Raw genomic sequence first — 16,095 nt, forward strand, 5'->3', positions numbered from 1 at the left:
GAAAGTAAAAAGATTTGGCGTTTGAGAAAAAGTATTTATGGACTTAAACAAAGTGGACGTTGCTGGAATCGATGTCTACATGAAACTCTAACAAATATGAATATGAAGCAATCCAAGGCAGATCCCAGCATTTACTATAAAGGGAGAAAAGAAGAAATAATAATAATGGTGATATGGGTGGACGATTTCTTTATCCTGACTGAAAGTGTAGGCCAAATGAGAATTTTTAAGAAACAGCTGCAAACCAAGTTTAAGGTGCATGATTTGGGAGAAGTCAAACGTTATTTAGGTATGCAGATTACTAAGGATGAAGAAAGACAAGAATTGAGCATAAGTCAATCATCATACATGGAAAAAATATTAAAGAAGTTTGGCATGAGTGATTGCAAACCCATAAGTACTCCAATGGAAGTAAGAGTGAAGTTAAGTGTAAATGAGACTGATGTGGAATGTGACAAGAATGTTCCTTATTTAGAAGCAGTAGGGAGTCTGTTATATTTGTCTCAAACGTCACGACCCGACATTGCTTTTGCCACCAATGCAGTGAGCAGATATTGCAGAGACCCAAAGGAAAAGCACTGGAAAGCTGTAAAGAGGATATTCCGATACCTAAGAGGAACCTCAAACTATGAGTTAAAATACCATAGAGATGGTAACGCAAAACTAGAGGGATATAGCAATGCGGACTGGGGGAGTGAATTGGGAGACTGATACTCCACCACTGGCTGCTGTTTTAAATTAATGGGGGGCCTCACATCATGGTCCTGTCAAAAGCAAAAAAACTGTTGCATTGAGCACCGTAGAGGCCGAGTATATGGCACTATCTTACACCACACAGGAAGCATTATGGCTACGAACATTAATAAGTGAAATAGAACCCAATTTAATTGAGGAACCTACAACCATCTTCTGTGACAGTAAGGGAGCCATAAACCTAGCTAAAAATGATGTTACTATTGCTAGGACAAAGCATATTGATATACGGCACCATTTCATTCGGGACCACATAGAGTGACAGAACATTGCCATGGACTATCTGCGCACTGAAGACATGTTAGCTGACCTTCTGACCAAACCCTTCGAAAGGGAGAAGTTTGAGAAGATTGTGGGACTATTTGGTTTATCTTGTGGAAGCAACACACAAAATATAAGTTCAAGGAGGGGTGTTGGAATTGTGTGAACAATATATTTCGTGTGTGTCGGCGCAAAGTGCACTATGTAAAATAGACCTCTTTGGCATTGTCTAACACTCTGTGTGCGCTAATTATTCTGTTGTGTTCGCTGTAAATTTTTTTTTGTTCTTGAATGTGCAAATATAGTTATTAGTAAAATGTATTTTTTTTCTCCTTAATACTTATTCAGCTGCGCAAATTCCAATAACATCAGACCCAATTATCTTAGATTATAATCAACAAGTTTTTTTAGGCTCAATTTCAAGCAACATGATTCTACTGAAGTAAACCCCTTGGATTGGAAAGAACCATGTACACATGCAGAAGAAATCAACTTGGAAGTGAGTAAAATGTCATTACAGAGCAGTGTTAAAGACTAATTTGACAGATTTTAGAATACCACATCACAAAGTGTTGTAAAATACCAGTGCCCTTTAGTATAATGCATCTAAATGTGCAGTACCGTAGGAATAAACTCAATTTTCTGCAAGTATTTGTGGACGAGAATTCATCACACCTGTTAGTAATTACAGAACATGGACTAAAAGACAATGAAACTGAGTGTTACAAATTAGAGGGTTGTGTGTTAGCAGATAGTTATTGCAGGCAACAACACAAAGGGGGTGGGGTAGCAATCTTTGTAAATATAAATGAACATCTTCCATTTAAGAAACTAATTTGTTGAACAATACTGCAAAGAATGAACAATTGAAATGGCTGCTGTTGTGGTCCACATAAATAATCATTCAAGCAGGTTAGCTAAACATACAATTATTGGTATGTACCACCCACCAAATTCAGATGTGTTATACTATCTTGATAGGCTTAACAGGGCAATTAGACAAACAGGCCCCACTGACCTTAGCATAGATGGAGACTTTAATATTGATGCAAACTCCTGTAGTATAACCTATTTGAAAATAACAGATATGTTAAACTCATATAATCTCACAAATACAGTGAACTCTGACACTAGAGTAACGGAGTCAAGCTCCAGTAAGATAGATTACGTAATAGTCAACAAAAATATAAAAGACAGTGTTAACTTTCAAAGTGTTGATTTTCATTACTCAGATCACTACTGTCAAGTGTTGGAATATTTAAGGTTTGCTGTACCAACAGCAACTAAGATAATAGAGAAGAAGCAGATTCTGAACAGCACCAACATCAGCACCTTCAAAACTATGTTAGCAGAGGAGAAATGGGACACTCTTTACCAAACTAAAGGGTCAAATGACAAACGGGAAAAATTCTATACGACAGTGCTGAAGCATTTCGACTGCTGCTGCCCTCTCAAAGAAATAACTAGGGTACAAACAAACTCTCATCTTGAAAGTCATTCTAGGTTGAAACTTACACCTAGGCTGATTAAGTGACAGCAAAATATATATGATCTTGACTGTTTATATAAGGAAACAAAGTTACATATATTTAAGGAAAAGTACAATCAAGCCAAAAAAAACTTTTAAGGCAGAAGAAACAGATAAACAATAATGCAACAGAGCGTTCAGCCAACATAGGTAAGGCACCCTGGAGACTAATCAATAAACATCATAAGCCACTAGCAAGGGGCAGAGTGCACCATTTAGCATCAGACTCGAGGACCATCTAGTGAAAGATCCAAATGAAGTATGTAATTTATTCAATAAGCATTTTAGCTCTCCATTTGACCAAGCAGCCCCTATCATAGATCTACAGGCTGGCACACCAAATGATATCATGGATGGTATACAGCTTGAATTTATTGAGGTGAGTCAACAGGAAATATTTAACACAATGCAAAAGCTCAAGAACAAGCATTCATCTGGATGAGATGGTATTTCAAGTGTGGTGTTAAATGTGCCAATGAAGTAACTAAACCCCTTACCTATCTTATCAACTGTACTATTAATGAAAACATGTACCCAAATGCCTAAAAAATTAGTGTAATACAGCCAGTCCATAAGAAGGGAAGTAAAGTAGTTGTTTCAAATTATAGATCGATATCACTAATCCCTTCCTTCAGTAAAATATTTGAAACAGTTATCCTACCACAACTCTCAACATTTTTCTCAAGTCAGAAGATGCTTACCGAATCACAGCATGGGCTTAGGAAAGACCTAAGCATGGCCACTGCTGTTACCAGTTTCTTCCATGAAGTATATTGCAATACAGAACAGGGTATGCACACAGCCGGAATATTCCTTGACCTGAGCAAAGCTTTTGACTCAGTAAACCATGAGCTTCTCTTAAAAAAAAACTGCTGGCCTACAATTGAGCTTCTCTTAAAAAAACTGCTGGCCTACAATATCAGTGATGCGTCAGTGAAACTTCTATCCACCTATCTGGTGAATCGGAAACAGTGTAGCAAACTTGCACATCAGAGTAACAATAAGATCTTAACTCTTACATCCACTAGTGAAACAGTGACACAGGGAGTCCCTCAACACTCAATTCTTGGACCTTTCCTCTTTTTAGTATATATTAATGACATTGTACACCCATAAACTCGCACACTGTAAATTATGCTGATGACACCTCAGTTTTATTTCATGGTAAAGATTGTGAGAAACTGAAATTTTCAGCAAGTAATGGGATACTAGAATTCAGTTCACATTTTCATGCACAAGTATTAAAGGTCAACGTAAATAAATCCCAGATGCTAATATTTGCAACTGGCAGCTCATACCACTCATGCGTAAATGAGGTATGTGGCACAGTGGCAGAGGAAGCAAACAAGTGTAAATTTCTAGGGGTTCATCTGGACTCAAACCTCCGATGGATTAGCCACATTAACACTGTATGTAAAAAGGTCAGCAATGGGCTGTATCTTCTTAGCCAACTGTCCAAAATGGTGCCCACCCACACGCTTCAAACTGTTTATTATGGGACAATCTATTCCATCTCAGCTACTGTACAGAAATATGGGGTTGTGTTGCAGACATTCACCTTAACAGAGTACTATTGCTACAAAAAGGAGGGTTAAGGATTATACATGGACTACGCTATAGACTCTTGCCACTATGTTTTCAGGCAACACAAGTACTTCACCATGTACTCTTTGTATCTTTATAAATTAATTACTTTTTCGGTCTCTCAGAAAACTGAAGTAACTAAACGTAGTGATATACATGACCACAACACCAGATCCTAAGAGAATTATTACTGACAAAGAACAAGATTAAAAATGATGGACCAGAGCCCATATACTAATGGACTGATATGGTATAATAAACTGCCAGAATCCATGAAAAATAGTAATAAAAAGCTATTCAAATCAAAAGTAAAAGAATTCTTATTTGAAAAGTGTCTCTAATCATTTGTCGAATTTTAAATGATTAAGTTTAAGAGCTGTATAAAATGTATAAAAAAATAATTGGCTATATTAATATGTGAAAGATTTAGTGTATTTTGACAAGCATCAAGCGGCTTTCACATCCAGATGTTTCAGCTGCTGAGAATTGTTCTGGGTTGTATGGGCGTGGACCACGCCCATACAACCCAGAAGAATTCTCAGCATCAATTTACTGTTTAATCACTACCTTTACGGCTAAGATCTAAATGTATTTTATGTTTGTAACTGTACTTGATGTTTGCAAAAGCCATCATATTGATGACTCCACACAAAAAATCTAACTAAATAAAGAAATTATTAAATTGTACCAACATATTACACTATATATGATCTGTCGTATAGTTATGGGTGAAACAAATTGTCTGATGTATGATTTACACAGAATATTAAATTGTGGGACACAGTACAACTAAATACATACTATTTAAGCTAAACTAAACCATGAAAAAAACACAAACACTCACAATAAACTCAGACTGACTTTTTGAAAAGTTAGTCAAATGAGAACTGTCCGCTCTTGTCCATCAGTGCTGGAATAAACAACTTTCTCTTCACTACAGACTTATCTTCAATAGACTTATCCTTCACTGCAGGCCAAATCCAAAATTTGCCACTTTTTTCCATGTAAAGTAATGTTACACTTATTATCTAAATGCTTAACTTCCGCAATGTATGACCGAGTCACAGGTGATTCTGTCCCTATCACTGGAAGAAAAGCTTCAACAAAATCTTCAACACTGATGTTCAACTGATCGTGTCACCCCAACTTTTAAGCAGACTTTCTTTGACACAATACAAATAAAGTAATGACGGCAACTTGGGAATGGGACAGACTCCAGACAATATCTGTTCCAGCATTTCAACATTTACTCTCTCATATATGTTACTTTCACCTATAAGATTAATTAGTCTTGTACCACTGGCTTGTAACTTACAATTAACAGAATTTCGTGCCTTACACTTTTCATTGTCTGTACTGCAAACAGATTTAGAAACCAGTGTTTTGGTAGTATTTGGGAAATTTGGAAATTCATCACAAACATTTTACAAGAAACTCCATATTTGCATGGTACTTACAGATACAGACATTATGTGGCATTTTTGATGTTGGTAAAACATGAATGCAACTGATATCAAAAAATTTACTTTTTTCACCACAGCTGTAAACTTCAGAAAGTCAGATGTAAGAAGTTCACATGCTTCAATAACTGTTAACGTTATTCTCATCTGCACATTACACTTTTCTTTGGTAATCATATCTCTGACAGACAGACAATCTCCCTCTTGGAAGACCTCCTGAGATGTCATCTCTTGAGAAAAAATTTTGGACTTATGAAATAAGTTCTTTAGTATTAACTTTATTCCCATGCAGTGGTATTTCTGTTCTGGAAGAAGATGAAAAAGTGTCGATTTCTGGTTATTCTGATAACTTTTCACCATGGCTCCTCTTTTACTGGAGCTCTTGGGCAATGTTTCCTTTGTTCTACTGGCTGCCTTTCCTAGTGAACTCACTGACTTGCATTGTTGAACTAGTGAGTTACATACCTGTTCTTTCTTATTCATTATGTAGCATTGTTTTCATTCTCTTTCACTTTGTTTCTTTAATTTATGAAGTGCCCAACTGCCAGTCTTTGTTTTTCTTATCATTTGCCTTCCTTTCTTTTCACACTTCCTTTAGTTTTCTAACTGCAGCTGATACACTTCCTCATTTTTCTTAACTTTTCTCTAAACTTTTGGACTCTAGCCTTTGATGCCATTGTTGCTATGTACTGTAATCTAAAATTTAAGAAAATATCTTTTATTATGCTGTTTGGCAAAATTAGTGCCCAAAACATGTACCTTCATTCTAAAACAATTTCTCTTAACCTGTTTTCTGGTATAGCTTCAGACATGGTAGAGAACGTAGTTTGTAATGTCCCACCTGCACACACAAATCTCATTCTTAAAATACTTTAATTTCACCAGGAGAGTAATAGCTGAGTTCTTTACATACACTAGCTTATTTTCACAATATTCCCTTGTACAATTACATAAATTACTTTTGGTCAGGAAAATTTAATGATGTTTTAATGTTACAGGTGGGGCAATGTGTACTTAAATCAAATAATTAATTTAGAAAACAATACTTACATCAAATGAATTTATAATGCACAAATCTACTTCTTACCGACTTGCTTTTTTAGACGCTTGTGACTTGTGCTCTAAAGAATGGTCCATTGGACTACAAACAAGGTTGCAATGATACACTGTTCCAATGTTTTTGATCATCAGAAAAAAGCAATAACGGATGGTCACAGTTGTGTGTTCTACAATGAAAGTTGTGTAAAACGATAATTGCATGATAAAATATATACTTTTAACCTTATTTTGCTCAAATTTGAAAACTGTATCTCAATAAATGTACTTTCATTGAAATGTCCCTTTTCCCTTGGAACTGCTCATAATTGGAAAATTAAAAAACAAAACTAGAGAATTAATAAAACATGGAAGAAATTGTTAGAGAATGTATGAATGAATTACACATTACAGAGGAAAGTTTTCAGCTACTAGACAGAATGTAAGGATTCAGCCACAACAAAACTTTTCAACTTAGATATGCAGACCTGGGGTTTATAAAACAACATTTTACAGCTTTGCTGGAAACCTTTTGAAAAATTAAACCTGCTAAATTGTTGCAGCTTTCTTACAACACACAAGGAAGTGTTATCAAGTGCAAATCATTTTTTTCTGGATAATGTTCACTGAATGAATGTTGTTTCTTCTGAATTAGTCAACATTGCCAACAACAAATCCCATAATGGGATATATCTACAGGGATGGCACAAATATAATTTCAAGACATCCGAAGAACAGCCTACACAAAGTTCATGAACTGACACTACAGATCTACCTATCTATCATTTGCTGGGCTAAAAATACACTTTGTGAGTGCACACAGTTGCCCCAAAATATAATACTGTATGAGGTGAGACAATGAAAGTACACAAAGTAAACAAGTCTCTGTGTTTCAGTGTCTGAGGCAGTGAAAATTACTCTTGTAGTGAAGGCAGCAGCATTCAGTATCCGCACACGATATTGAATGTGATATTTCGAAGAAAGCTTTCCATTTATGTCAGTCCTAAGAACTTGAAATAGTCAACTTCACTTATCAACCAGCTTGGTGCAACAAGACTTTGCTTTTTCATGAATTACATGGTAAAAACTTAATGCATTACTTTTGTCTCTGTTAAGAATTAATATGGTTTCTGAAAGCCAAATTCTGATGTTACACATATTTCATAACACGTCTCAGACAAAAAGCGAACAATTTTTGGATCATTTGTAATTTTTAATGGTGTATCATTGATGTATATATCCCTCCTCAAGGAACACCGCCTTAATGCAGCACTGTCCATGTGGGTGAGGAGGTTTGTGTGCTCTGGATCCGGAGGGCTATGCCAGTGGTAGCTTAGCTACCAGAAGGGTCACCCAAGCCAGACAGGCCAAAGGGGAGGAGCCAGACAAAGTGTGTCCCACAATGGCCTATTGCTTCCCCTTTCCTATCCCAAACCTGTCCTCACCATGTCCTTTTCCTGTCATTTCCTGTTATATGAATAAGACCTCAACAGCAGCGACAGCGGAGAAAGAGTCTTTCAGAACGGTGAAGCTGGCGGAAGAGGCATCTTTTCTCTTTGGGTACAAAAAAAGAGTACAAGTAGCGACTGTACCCCAGAGGGGTGACTACAGGTGGCGTCTGACTCCTAATGAGCGGCTGATTTTAGACTGGGCATCCTACTGCCTGTGTGGAAAGTAACAGGAAACTACCACATTACATTCCCCAGCAGTACATGGTACGTATCTCCACATGAAAGATTCCAGAGTTAAAACTTCCCCTCATTCGGATCTCTGAGAGTAGACATATTTGAAAAGAAGAAAGAGACAGTGAAGGAAGGAAAGATAAGGATTGGAACATGGAATGTGAGGACACTGCTGCAAGCAGGAAAGCTAGAGAATGCAAAACAAGAGATGTAAAGGAACAGATTAGATGCCCCTGGTTTGTGTGAAATGAGATGGGGAGAGAATGGGGAGATAGAAAGGGGAGATTATAAGCTCTTTTATTCCAGGGAAAATCAAGAGTGGTGAAAATGGAGTAGGAATATTGATAGGGCAAAAACTGAAAAACAAGGTAATGAAGGTACAATATATTGATGGAAGACTGATGATGATACGACTGAAGGATAGTTCAAAAGATTTGGTGCCAATACAGGTATATATGCCAACCAGCCACCAGAGAGATGAGGAAGTGGAAGAATATTATGATAAAATACAAGAACTCATTGAGAAGGAAAATAGAAATGCCTGCATTATCATCATGGGGGACTGGAATGCAGTGGTGGGTGAAGGAAAACATGAAGATACAGTAAGAAAATTTGGATTAGGAATAAGAAATGAGAAAGGTAAATGACTAATCAGATTCTGTACAGAAAATTTATTAGCAGTGGGTAACATTATTTAAACACCACAAAAGGAGATGTTACACATGGATATCACATTTGAATAGGGAAAGATATCAGTTGGACTACGTCCTGATACAAAAAAGGTTTAGGAACTATCTGAAGACTGCCAAAGCTCATCCAGGAGCTGATATAAATTCAAACCACAACCTAGTAGTGGGATAAATACAAGTGAAGTTGAAAAAAGTCTGGAGAGGTAAAACAAAAGAAAGACTAAACATAGAAAGACTCAAAGAGGTAGGAAAGGCATTAGATTTGGAAAACAGATTCATGGAAAAATGGGAAAGAGGTAGTGTTGATGAAAGTGTTAATGATAAATCGATAAAAATGAGGGAAGGACTCACGGACTCTGCCAAAGTAGTAACAGGAATCAGAGTACCCTAAAGTACCAGGAACAAATGGATAACAGAAAACATGTTGAAAAAGATGGAGGAGCATAGAAAGCGGAAAAAGGTAGAAACTGAAGAAGACAAAAAGAGGTACAGGAAACTGAACAATGAATTAAGAAGAGAAACTGAAGAAGCAAGGGAAAAATGGATGAAACACAAATGCGACAAAATGGAGAAAGAGGGTAAGTATGAAATGATGTATAGACTGACTAGTGAGATAGTTTTTGAACGTAAAAGAAAGAGGAATAACAAGGAAATAGAAAGAGTGGATGGTACTCTAGCAGAAGAACCACAGGAGGTTTTGAACAGATGTCTGTATAAGGGGGATGGAATACAAAGCAAAATTAAGGTTGAAGAGGAGCAATTTGTGCTGGAAGATGGAAAGGTATTCACCATCTTGGAAGCAGAAGTAGAAAAGACACTGAAGGATATGATGAATAGGAAGGCATGTGGAATTGATGATTTGCCAATAGAACTGCTGAGTCTGGGAAACAAGGCATGAAAAGAAATGGTCTACCTCTATAACGAGATATATGAAGGGGAATGGCCTGAGGACTTCCTTGCAACAGTTATGATACCAATAGAGAAAAAGAGAAACACTAAAAAATGTGAAGAGCATAGGACCACCAGTCTAATTTCTCATGCAGCTGAAGTGTTGCTGAGAGTTGAATAGAAGGCTATATGGCAAGCTGGATAGAGGGATTGCAGAGAAGAAAAGGAACAAGAGATGTCCTTGGCTGTTAAGAACTATAGGGGAAAGACATATGGAAAAAGGTAGAGAAATCTTTGCTGTTTTTATAGATTTAGAAAAGGCTTTTGACAGAGGTCAGTGGCACAAGCTGATGGATATTTTGAAGAGGGAAGGAGTGGATTGGAAAGAGACGACTGACACAGAATCTGTATTTACACCAGAAAGTAAGGATAAGGATTGGAAATGAAATGACAGAAGGAAGCAGCATTGGACGAGGTGTTAGACAAGGTTGTTGCCTTTCCCCACTGTTTTTTAACACGTACCTTGAGGAGATTATTGTGAAAGGCTTAGATGGAAAAAGAAGAATATGTATTGGTGGAAAGAGAATAGAATGTATACGATTTGCTGATGACATGGTATTAGTGGCAGAAAGTGAGTGGGCAGTGAATAACATGCTGAAAGGTCTGAATGAAGCTTGTGTGGAATATGGGATGCAAATAAACACAGCAAAAACAAAGAGTATGGTCATCAGTACGAGACACAGACTGTCCAATATTAAAATAGGACAATCTACCATTAGCCATTAAATATCTTGGAAGCAAAATAACTGAAGACTTGAGATGTCACCAGGAGTGAAAGCTCAAATTGCCATAGCGAAGGAGGCATTCAACAGAAAGAGGAGACTCTTATGTGGCAATATTAGATAAAGGTCTAAGGAAAAGGCTTGGCAAATGTTTTGTCTGGAGTGTGGCACTATATGGGGCAGAAACATGTACACTGAGATGAGAGGATGAAAAAAGGTTAGAAGCATTTGAAATGTGGATGTGGAGAAGAATTGAGAGAATAAGCTGGATGGAAAGAGTGAGTAATGAAAGAGTATTGGAAAGGGTTGGTGAGGGAAGAAGTCTGCTGAAGGTTGTAAGAGAAAGGAAAAAGAACTGGTTGGGACATTCGTTGAGAAGGGAGTGCTTACTAGCAGATGCTTTGGAATGACTGGTTTGTGGAAGAAGACAGAGGAAGAAGGGGATACAAGATGATACACGACATAGGGAAGAGGAAATTATGCAGACCTGAAGAGGATGGCAGAAGACCGGACAGCCTGGAGAACTACCATGTGAAAACCTGCCTTTTGGCAGAACACTGATGATGATGCATACATCAAAAAAGCAACAGGCTCCGAGCAAAACAGTGGCATGCCAACCTCTCCCCAACAGTTTCCATCATTACAGTGTCGAATCTCTTAAATGTTTATCGACACTGAATAACAACCTTTTGTTTCCTACTTCCCAGATATGTGAACCATTGTTGAGCTCTTTTCTTAATCCCATATGATGAAGTATTTCACAGTCTACACAAGCATATACTATTATTAAATCAAAGAAAAATTCTTACCTATTGTTTAGCCCTGATAGTGCCTCACAGGCAAAAAAAGTAAACTGCTTTTTATGTGGATACTCCTCTCCTGAACCCATACTGCAAATCAGACAACAAATTATATGTACAAAGATGCACCACTACCCTCTTGTACATTGCCTTTTCAAAAACAACTGGTAAACATTACAATAAGGGAACACAGGTACTAGGAGCTGAGATTTTTCTAGAAATTTGCTATTACATTTGGGGCCAAGTCTGTTAATCAACTGAAGGATTCCATTTATAAATTTACAGTCACCCTTGATACTGAGCCTTGCCCAAATATTCTTGCATGAAGCTTCAATCCTTATCTCAGTGGATTTGACTGTTTCTGCAAAGAGTAGGCCTACACCATGTGTCCATTTTCCACTAGCTTATCCTTTAGATATAAACTTATATGTAGCAGAAAAATGATTTTTTTCGCTCTGAAAATGCTGCTGGTGTTTGGAAATTCTTCACACATTAAAATTTTGTCCACCCTTTACAGAAGTGATGCTATGAGTGTAGATCATGAGTCCTGGGAGACTTCATACAGGTAACAGAATGTAATACACATAGAAGGCAAGAAATGGCATTTAACAGTTTATCAGTACAAAAAGGTTTGTAAAAAGGGTAATCCTATACTCATCTACTCTGTCATCATGTACACACAGTCTTCATGTGATTCAAGGAAGGATTTACTTGTATCGACAGAAGTTACGAGTATTAATGTTGAAAAGAGGCCATCCATAACTCTTTAACCAAGGGATTCAGCCTTTATTCATCATAGAAATAGAGAATAGTTATCATCAAGAGATAGATATAAACCAGAGAACTAGACATGCATGTCTGTTGTGCAATTTAACATCTACATAGATGATTTGGTGAGCACCTGGAAAAAACAAAACAGGCTGCAGGGGACAGTACATACATAACATCTCTTAAGCGCAGCATATAATTTACAGCTTTCCATCTACACGGTCATCAAAATCTGATTGCAGATAATGTTGACAATATGGTGATGTAAGCAGTGACTGAGAATGAGATGTGGAAAGCTCACTTTCAGGATCTTGTTCAAAGACTGAATGCTGCCATTTTTACTATTCGAACGGTATCCAAATTGAGTGATAGTTCGACAAGAAAATTAGCCTACTTTGCTTATTGTCATTCACTTATGTCATATGGTATTATATTTTGGGGTAACTCTTCCCATTCTAAAAGGATATTTATGACTCAGAAACAGGTGGTTTGTGTAATAAATGGTGTAAGTTCACGAACCTCTTGTTGACCCCTGTTCACGAGTCAAGGTTTTTGACAATGGCCTCTTGTTAAAAATATTAGCTTATTCCCAAGAATAAGCAACTTTCACTCACTTAATACTCAGCAGAAATCAAACCGGCATCTGGATCTGACTTCTTTAACTCTTGTGCAGAATTCAAAAATCTTAGCAGTAATCCATACAATTTCAAATCAAAACTGAAGAGTTTCCTCATGGATCACTCCTAATCTGATGAGTTCCTTGAAAAATTAAGCTAATTCTTGTTGAATTGTTGATTTTGTTTACTTAAACTTATGGACTGACTTTTTTCAGGCTCATAAACATTTATTTTTATCTGTTATTACTTTTTATGTTGTAATCTCATGTACTGACTTGTTCCATGACCTTGGAGATTTGCTCCTCAATTTGGTCCTACGGAACTTGACATGTAAATGAAAAATAAAATAAATAAAAATAAAAAAAGGAAAGAAGCATAATTTTTAATAATGAAGTCATTAGGACTGAAGCAGCTCAGAGTGCAAGAAAATTTGTCATATCCTTATAACAGGAACCATGTTGGCATTTGTATCAAAGAAATTTAGTGAAACTACAGAATATCTCAACCCAAATTGAAAGGCAGGTATGTGAATCCCCCCCCCCCTGTCCTAAATATAAGTTCAATATGCTACCTATGGTGCCATCCTATCCAAAAAAGAAATAGTGTGATGAGTATCAACAGATGCTTAACAAATTCCTCAAGAAATGAGGTGATAACTCTTAGCCTCCCTAAAGCCTCTTCTAAATGTACCACAACCGTCGATAACATTTCAGATTTTAAGTTCATATGAATCACAGTCTCATTACACAACTCCAGCTAGCAATCTTCTGAGCGCCTTACACTCTGGAACTTGGATTAATGTACACAATCTTAATTGCATGAGAGAACTTCCTAATGTTTATAAGCAACACTACAGCTTAGCAAATTTGTGAACGACTGTAGTGGTTATTCTGTGACTTAATTACGCAACGATTACGTTCACGGAAGTTTTCAACTACCGAACTGCCGAAAAACTGACACACATTAGGCATGCGTCAATCAATAACACTATTCGATTTCACCAGCTGCACATCAGAAATGGCCTTAACTGAACATTAAAACATATGCGTCATTCCTGCCTCTGCAGATCCTTTCTGCCAATAAGCCTCAGAGTAAACAACGACTAAGTCTCAGTTCATAGGACAGATTGTGACTCGGAGTATTAGTGCTATACATCGTGTTACATAGATGTAATGCATCCCTCTACCATACATGGTTATTTACATGAATTCAGAAATCAATGTCAGTACTAAGTCAATCGCATCAAAGCATCATTTTAAAATGGGAGTGGTAAACTACAATACCTGACTTTGCCTGAAAAACGCCAGTGTGACGGTTCCACCATAAGCCATATTCCCCTTTCATAAAAATGTAATACTGATCTGTGCGAAATAACTCAATGGATAAGTCATTAACTTTATATGTAGACATCATCAATATACTTTTCGTCTGTCAAACCCAAATGTCAATTAGTGTACCGCCATATTTGAAACAATGTTGGGGCGTTAGCAAAGATGTTCTGTCCGCAAAGTATAAAATATAGCATCGATGTTTACTAATTGATCGTTTGTTCCGGAGTGTTAAGGCCCGTCCACACGCAACGATCTGTCTGCGCAAATGTCTGCGCACATAACATCTGCGCACACAGATCGTTGCGTGTGGACAGAAGATTTCCACCAATCTGAGGTGTGTGCAAACCTGGAAGTTGGAGTTGGAGGTTTGAGCGAAACCTCTCAAATCTGAGGGTTCAAACCACATCTGCGCAGACAAGTTGGAGCGTGTGGACAGGAGATCGCCGCCAATCTGGCGCGAAACAGCTGTTTGCTCCGTCTAGTGTTTGTATTTGTGCGCACAGGGCATTAAAATGGCTGATACTCGTCAGTGTTCTCGAGAGTTTGTAAGTGAATTCATTGAACTATATAGAAACCACCCATATTCGTGGAAGATTAAAAGTAAAGAATATAGTGACCGAGACAAAAAGACAGCAGCATACAACGCAGTAATTGAAAAATTGCGGGGAGTTGACGCCTCGGTAAACAGAGAAACGGTTGTTGTTGTTGTGGTCTTCAGTCCTAAGACTGGTTTGATGCAGCTCTCCATGCTACTCTATCCTGTGCAAGCTTCTTCATCTCCCAGTACCTACTGCAACCTACATCCTTCTGAATCTGCTTAGTGTATTCATCTCTTGGTCTCCCCCTACGATTTTTACCCTCCACGCTGCCCTCCAATGCTAAATTGGTGATCCCTTGATGCCTCAGAACATGTCCTACCAACCGATCCCTTCTTCTGGTCAAGTTGTGCCACAAACTCCTCTTCTCCCCAATCCTACTCAGTACCTCCTCATTAGTTATGTGATCTACCCATCTAATCTTCAGCATTCTTCTGTAGCACCACATTTCGAAAGCTTCTATTCTCTTCTTGTCCAAACTATCTACTGTCCATGTTTCACTTCCATACATGGCTACACTCCATACAAATACTTTCAGAAATGACTTCCTGACACTTAAATCTATACTCGATGTTAACAAATTTCTCTTCTTCAGAAACGCCTTCCTTGCCATTGCCAGTCTACATTTTATATCCTCTCTACTTCGACCATCATCAGTTATTTTGCTCCCCAAATAGCAAAACTCCTTTACTACTTTAAGTGTCTCATTTCCTAATCTAATACCCTCAACATCACCCGATTTAATTTGACTACATTCCATTATCCTCGTTTTGCTTTTGTTGATGTTCATCTTATATCTTCCTTTCAAGACACTGTCCATTCCGTTCAACTGCTCTTCCAAGCTCTTTGCTGTCTCTGACAGAATTACAATGTCATCGGCGAACCTCAAAGTTTTTACCTCTTCTCCATGAATTTTAATACCTACTCCGATTTTTTCTTTTGTTTCCTTTACTGCTTGCTCAATATACAGATTGAATAACATCGGGGAGAGGCTACATCCCTGTCTCACTCCTTTCCCAACCACTGCTTCGCTTTCATGTCCCTCGACTCATAACTGCCATCTGGTTTCTGTACAAATTGTAAATAGCCTTTCGCTCTCTGTATTTTACCCCTGCCACCTTCAGAATTTGAAAGAGAGTATTCCAGTTAACATTGTCAAAAGCTTTCTCTAAGTCTACAAATGCTAGAAACGTAGGTTTGCCTTTCCTTAATCTTTCTTCTAAGATAAGTCGTAAGGTCAGTATTGCCTCACGTGTTCCAGTATTTCTACGGAATCCAAACTGATCTTCCCCGAGGTCGGCTTCTACTAGTTTTTCCATTC

The 16,095-nt window shown here is 37.6% G+C and overlaps 1 protein-coding gene across 1 annotated transcript in view; it reads right to left on the bottom strand.

The window, feature by feature from the left end:
- Positions 1–14,308, bottom strand: part of LOC126251772 (phosphatidylinositide phosphatase SAC2) — a 385,804-nt gene extending 371,496 nt beyond the window's left edge. Inside the window, exon 1 of the mRNA XM_049952395.1 lies at positions 14,131–14,308. Coding sequence (XP_049808352.1) covers positions 14,131–14,260 — 130 coding nt within the window. The 5' untranslated portion in view covers positions 14,261–14,308. The remainder of the gene's footprint in view (positions 1–14,130) is intronic.
- Between the last annotated feature and the right edge of the window lie 1,787 nt (positions 14,309–16,095).

Source organism: Schistocerca nitens, chromosome 4 (genome assembly GCF_023898315.1).
Source record: "Schistocerca nitens isolate TAMUIC-IGC-003100 chromosome 4, iqSchNite1.1, whole genome shotgun sequence".
Classification (NCBI taxonomy): Eukaryota; Metazoa; Arthropoda; class Insecta; order Orthoptera; family Acrididae; genus Schistocerca; species Schistocerca nitens.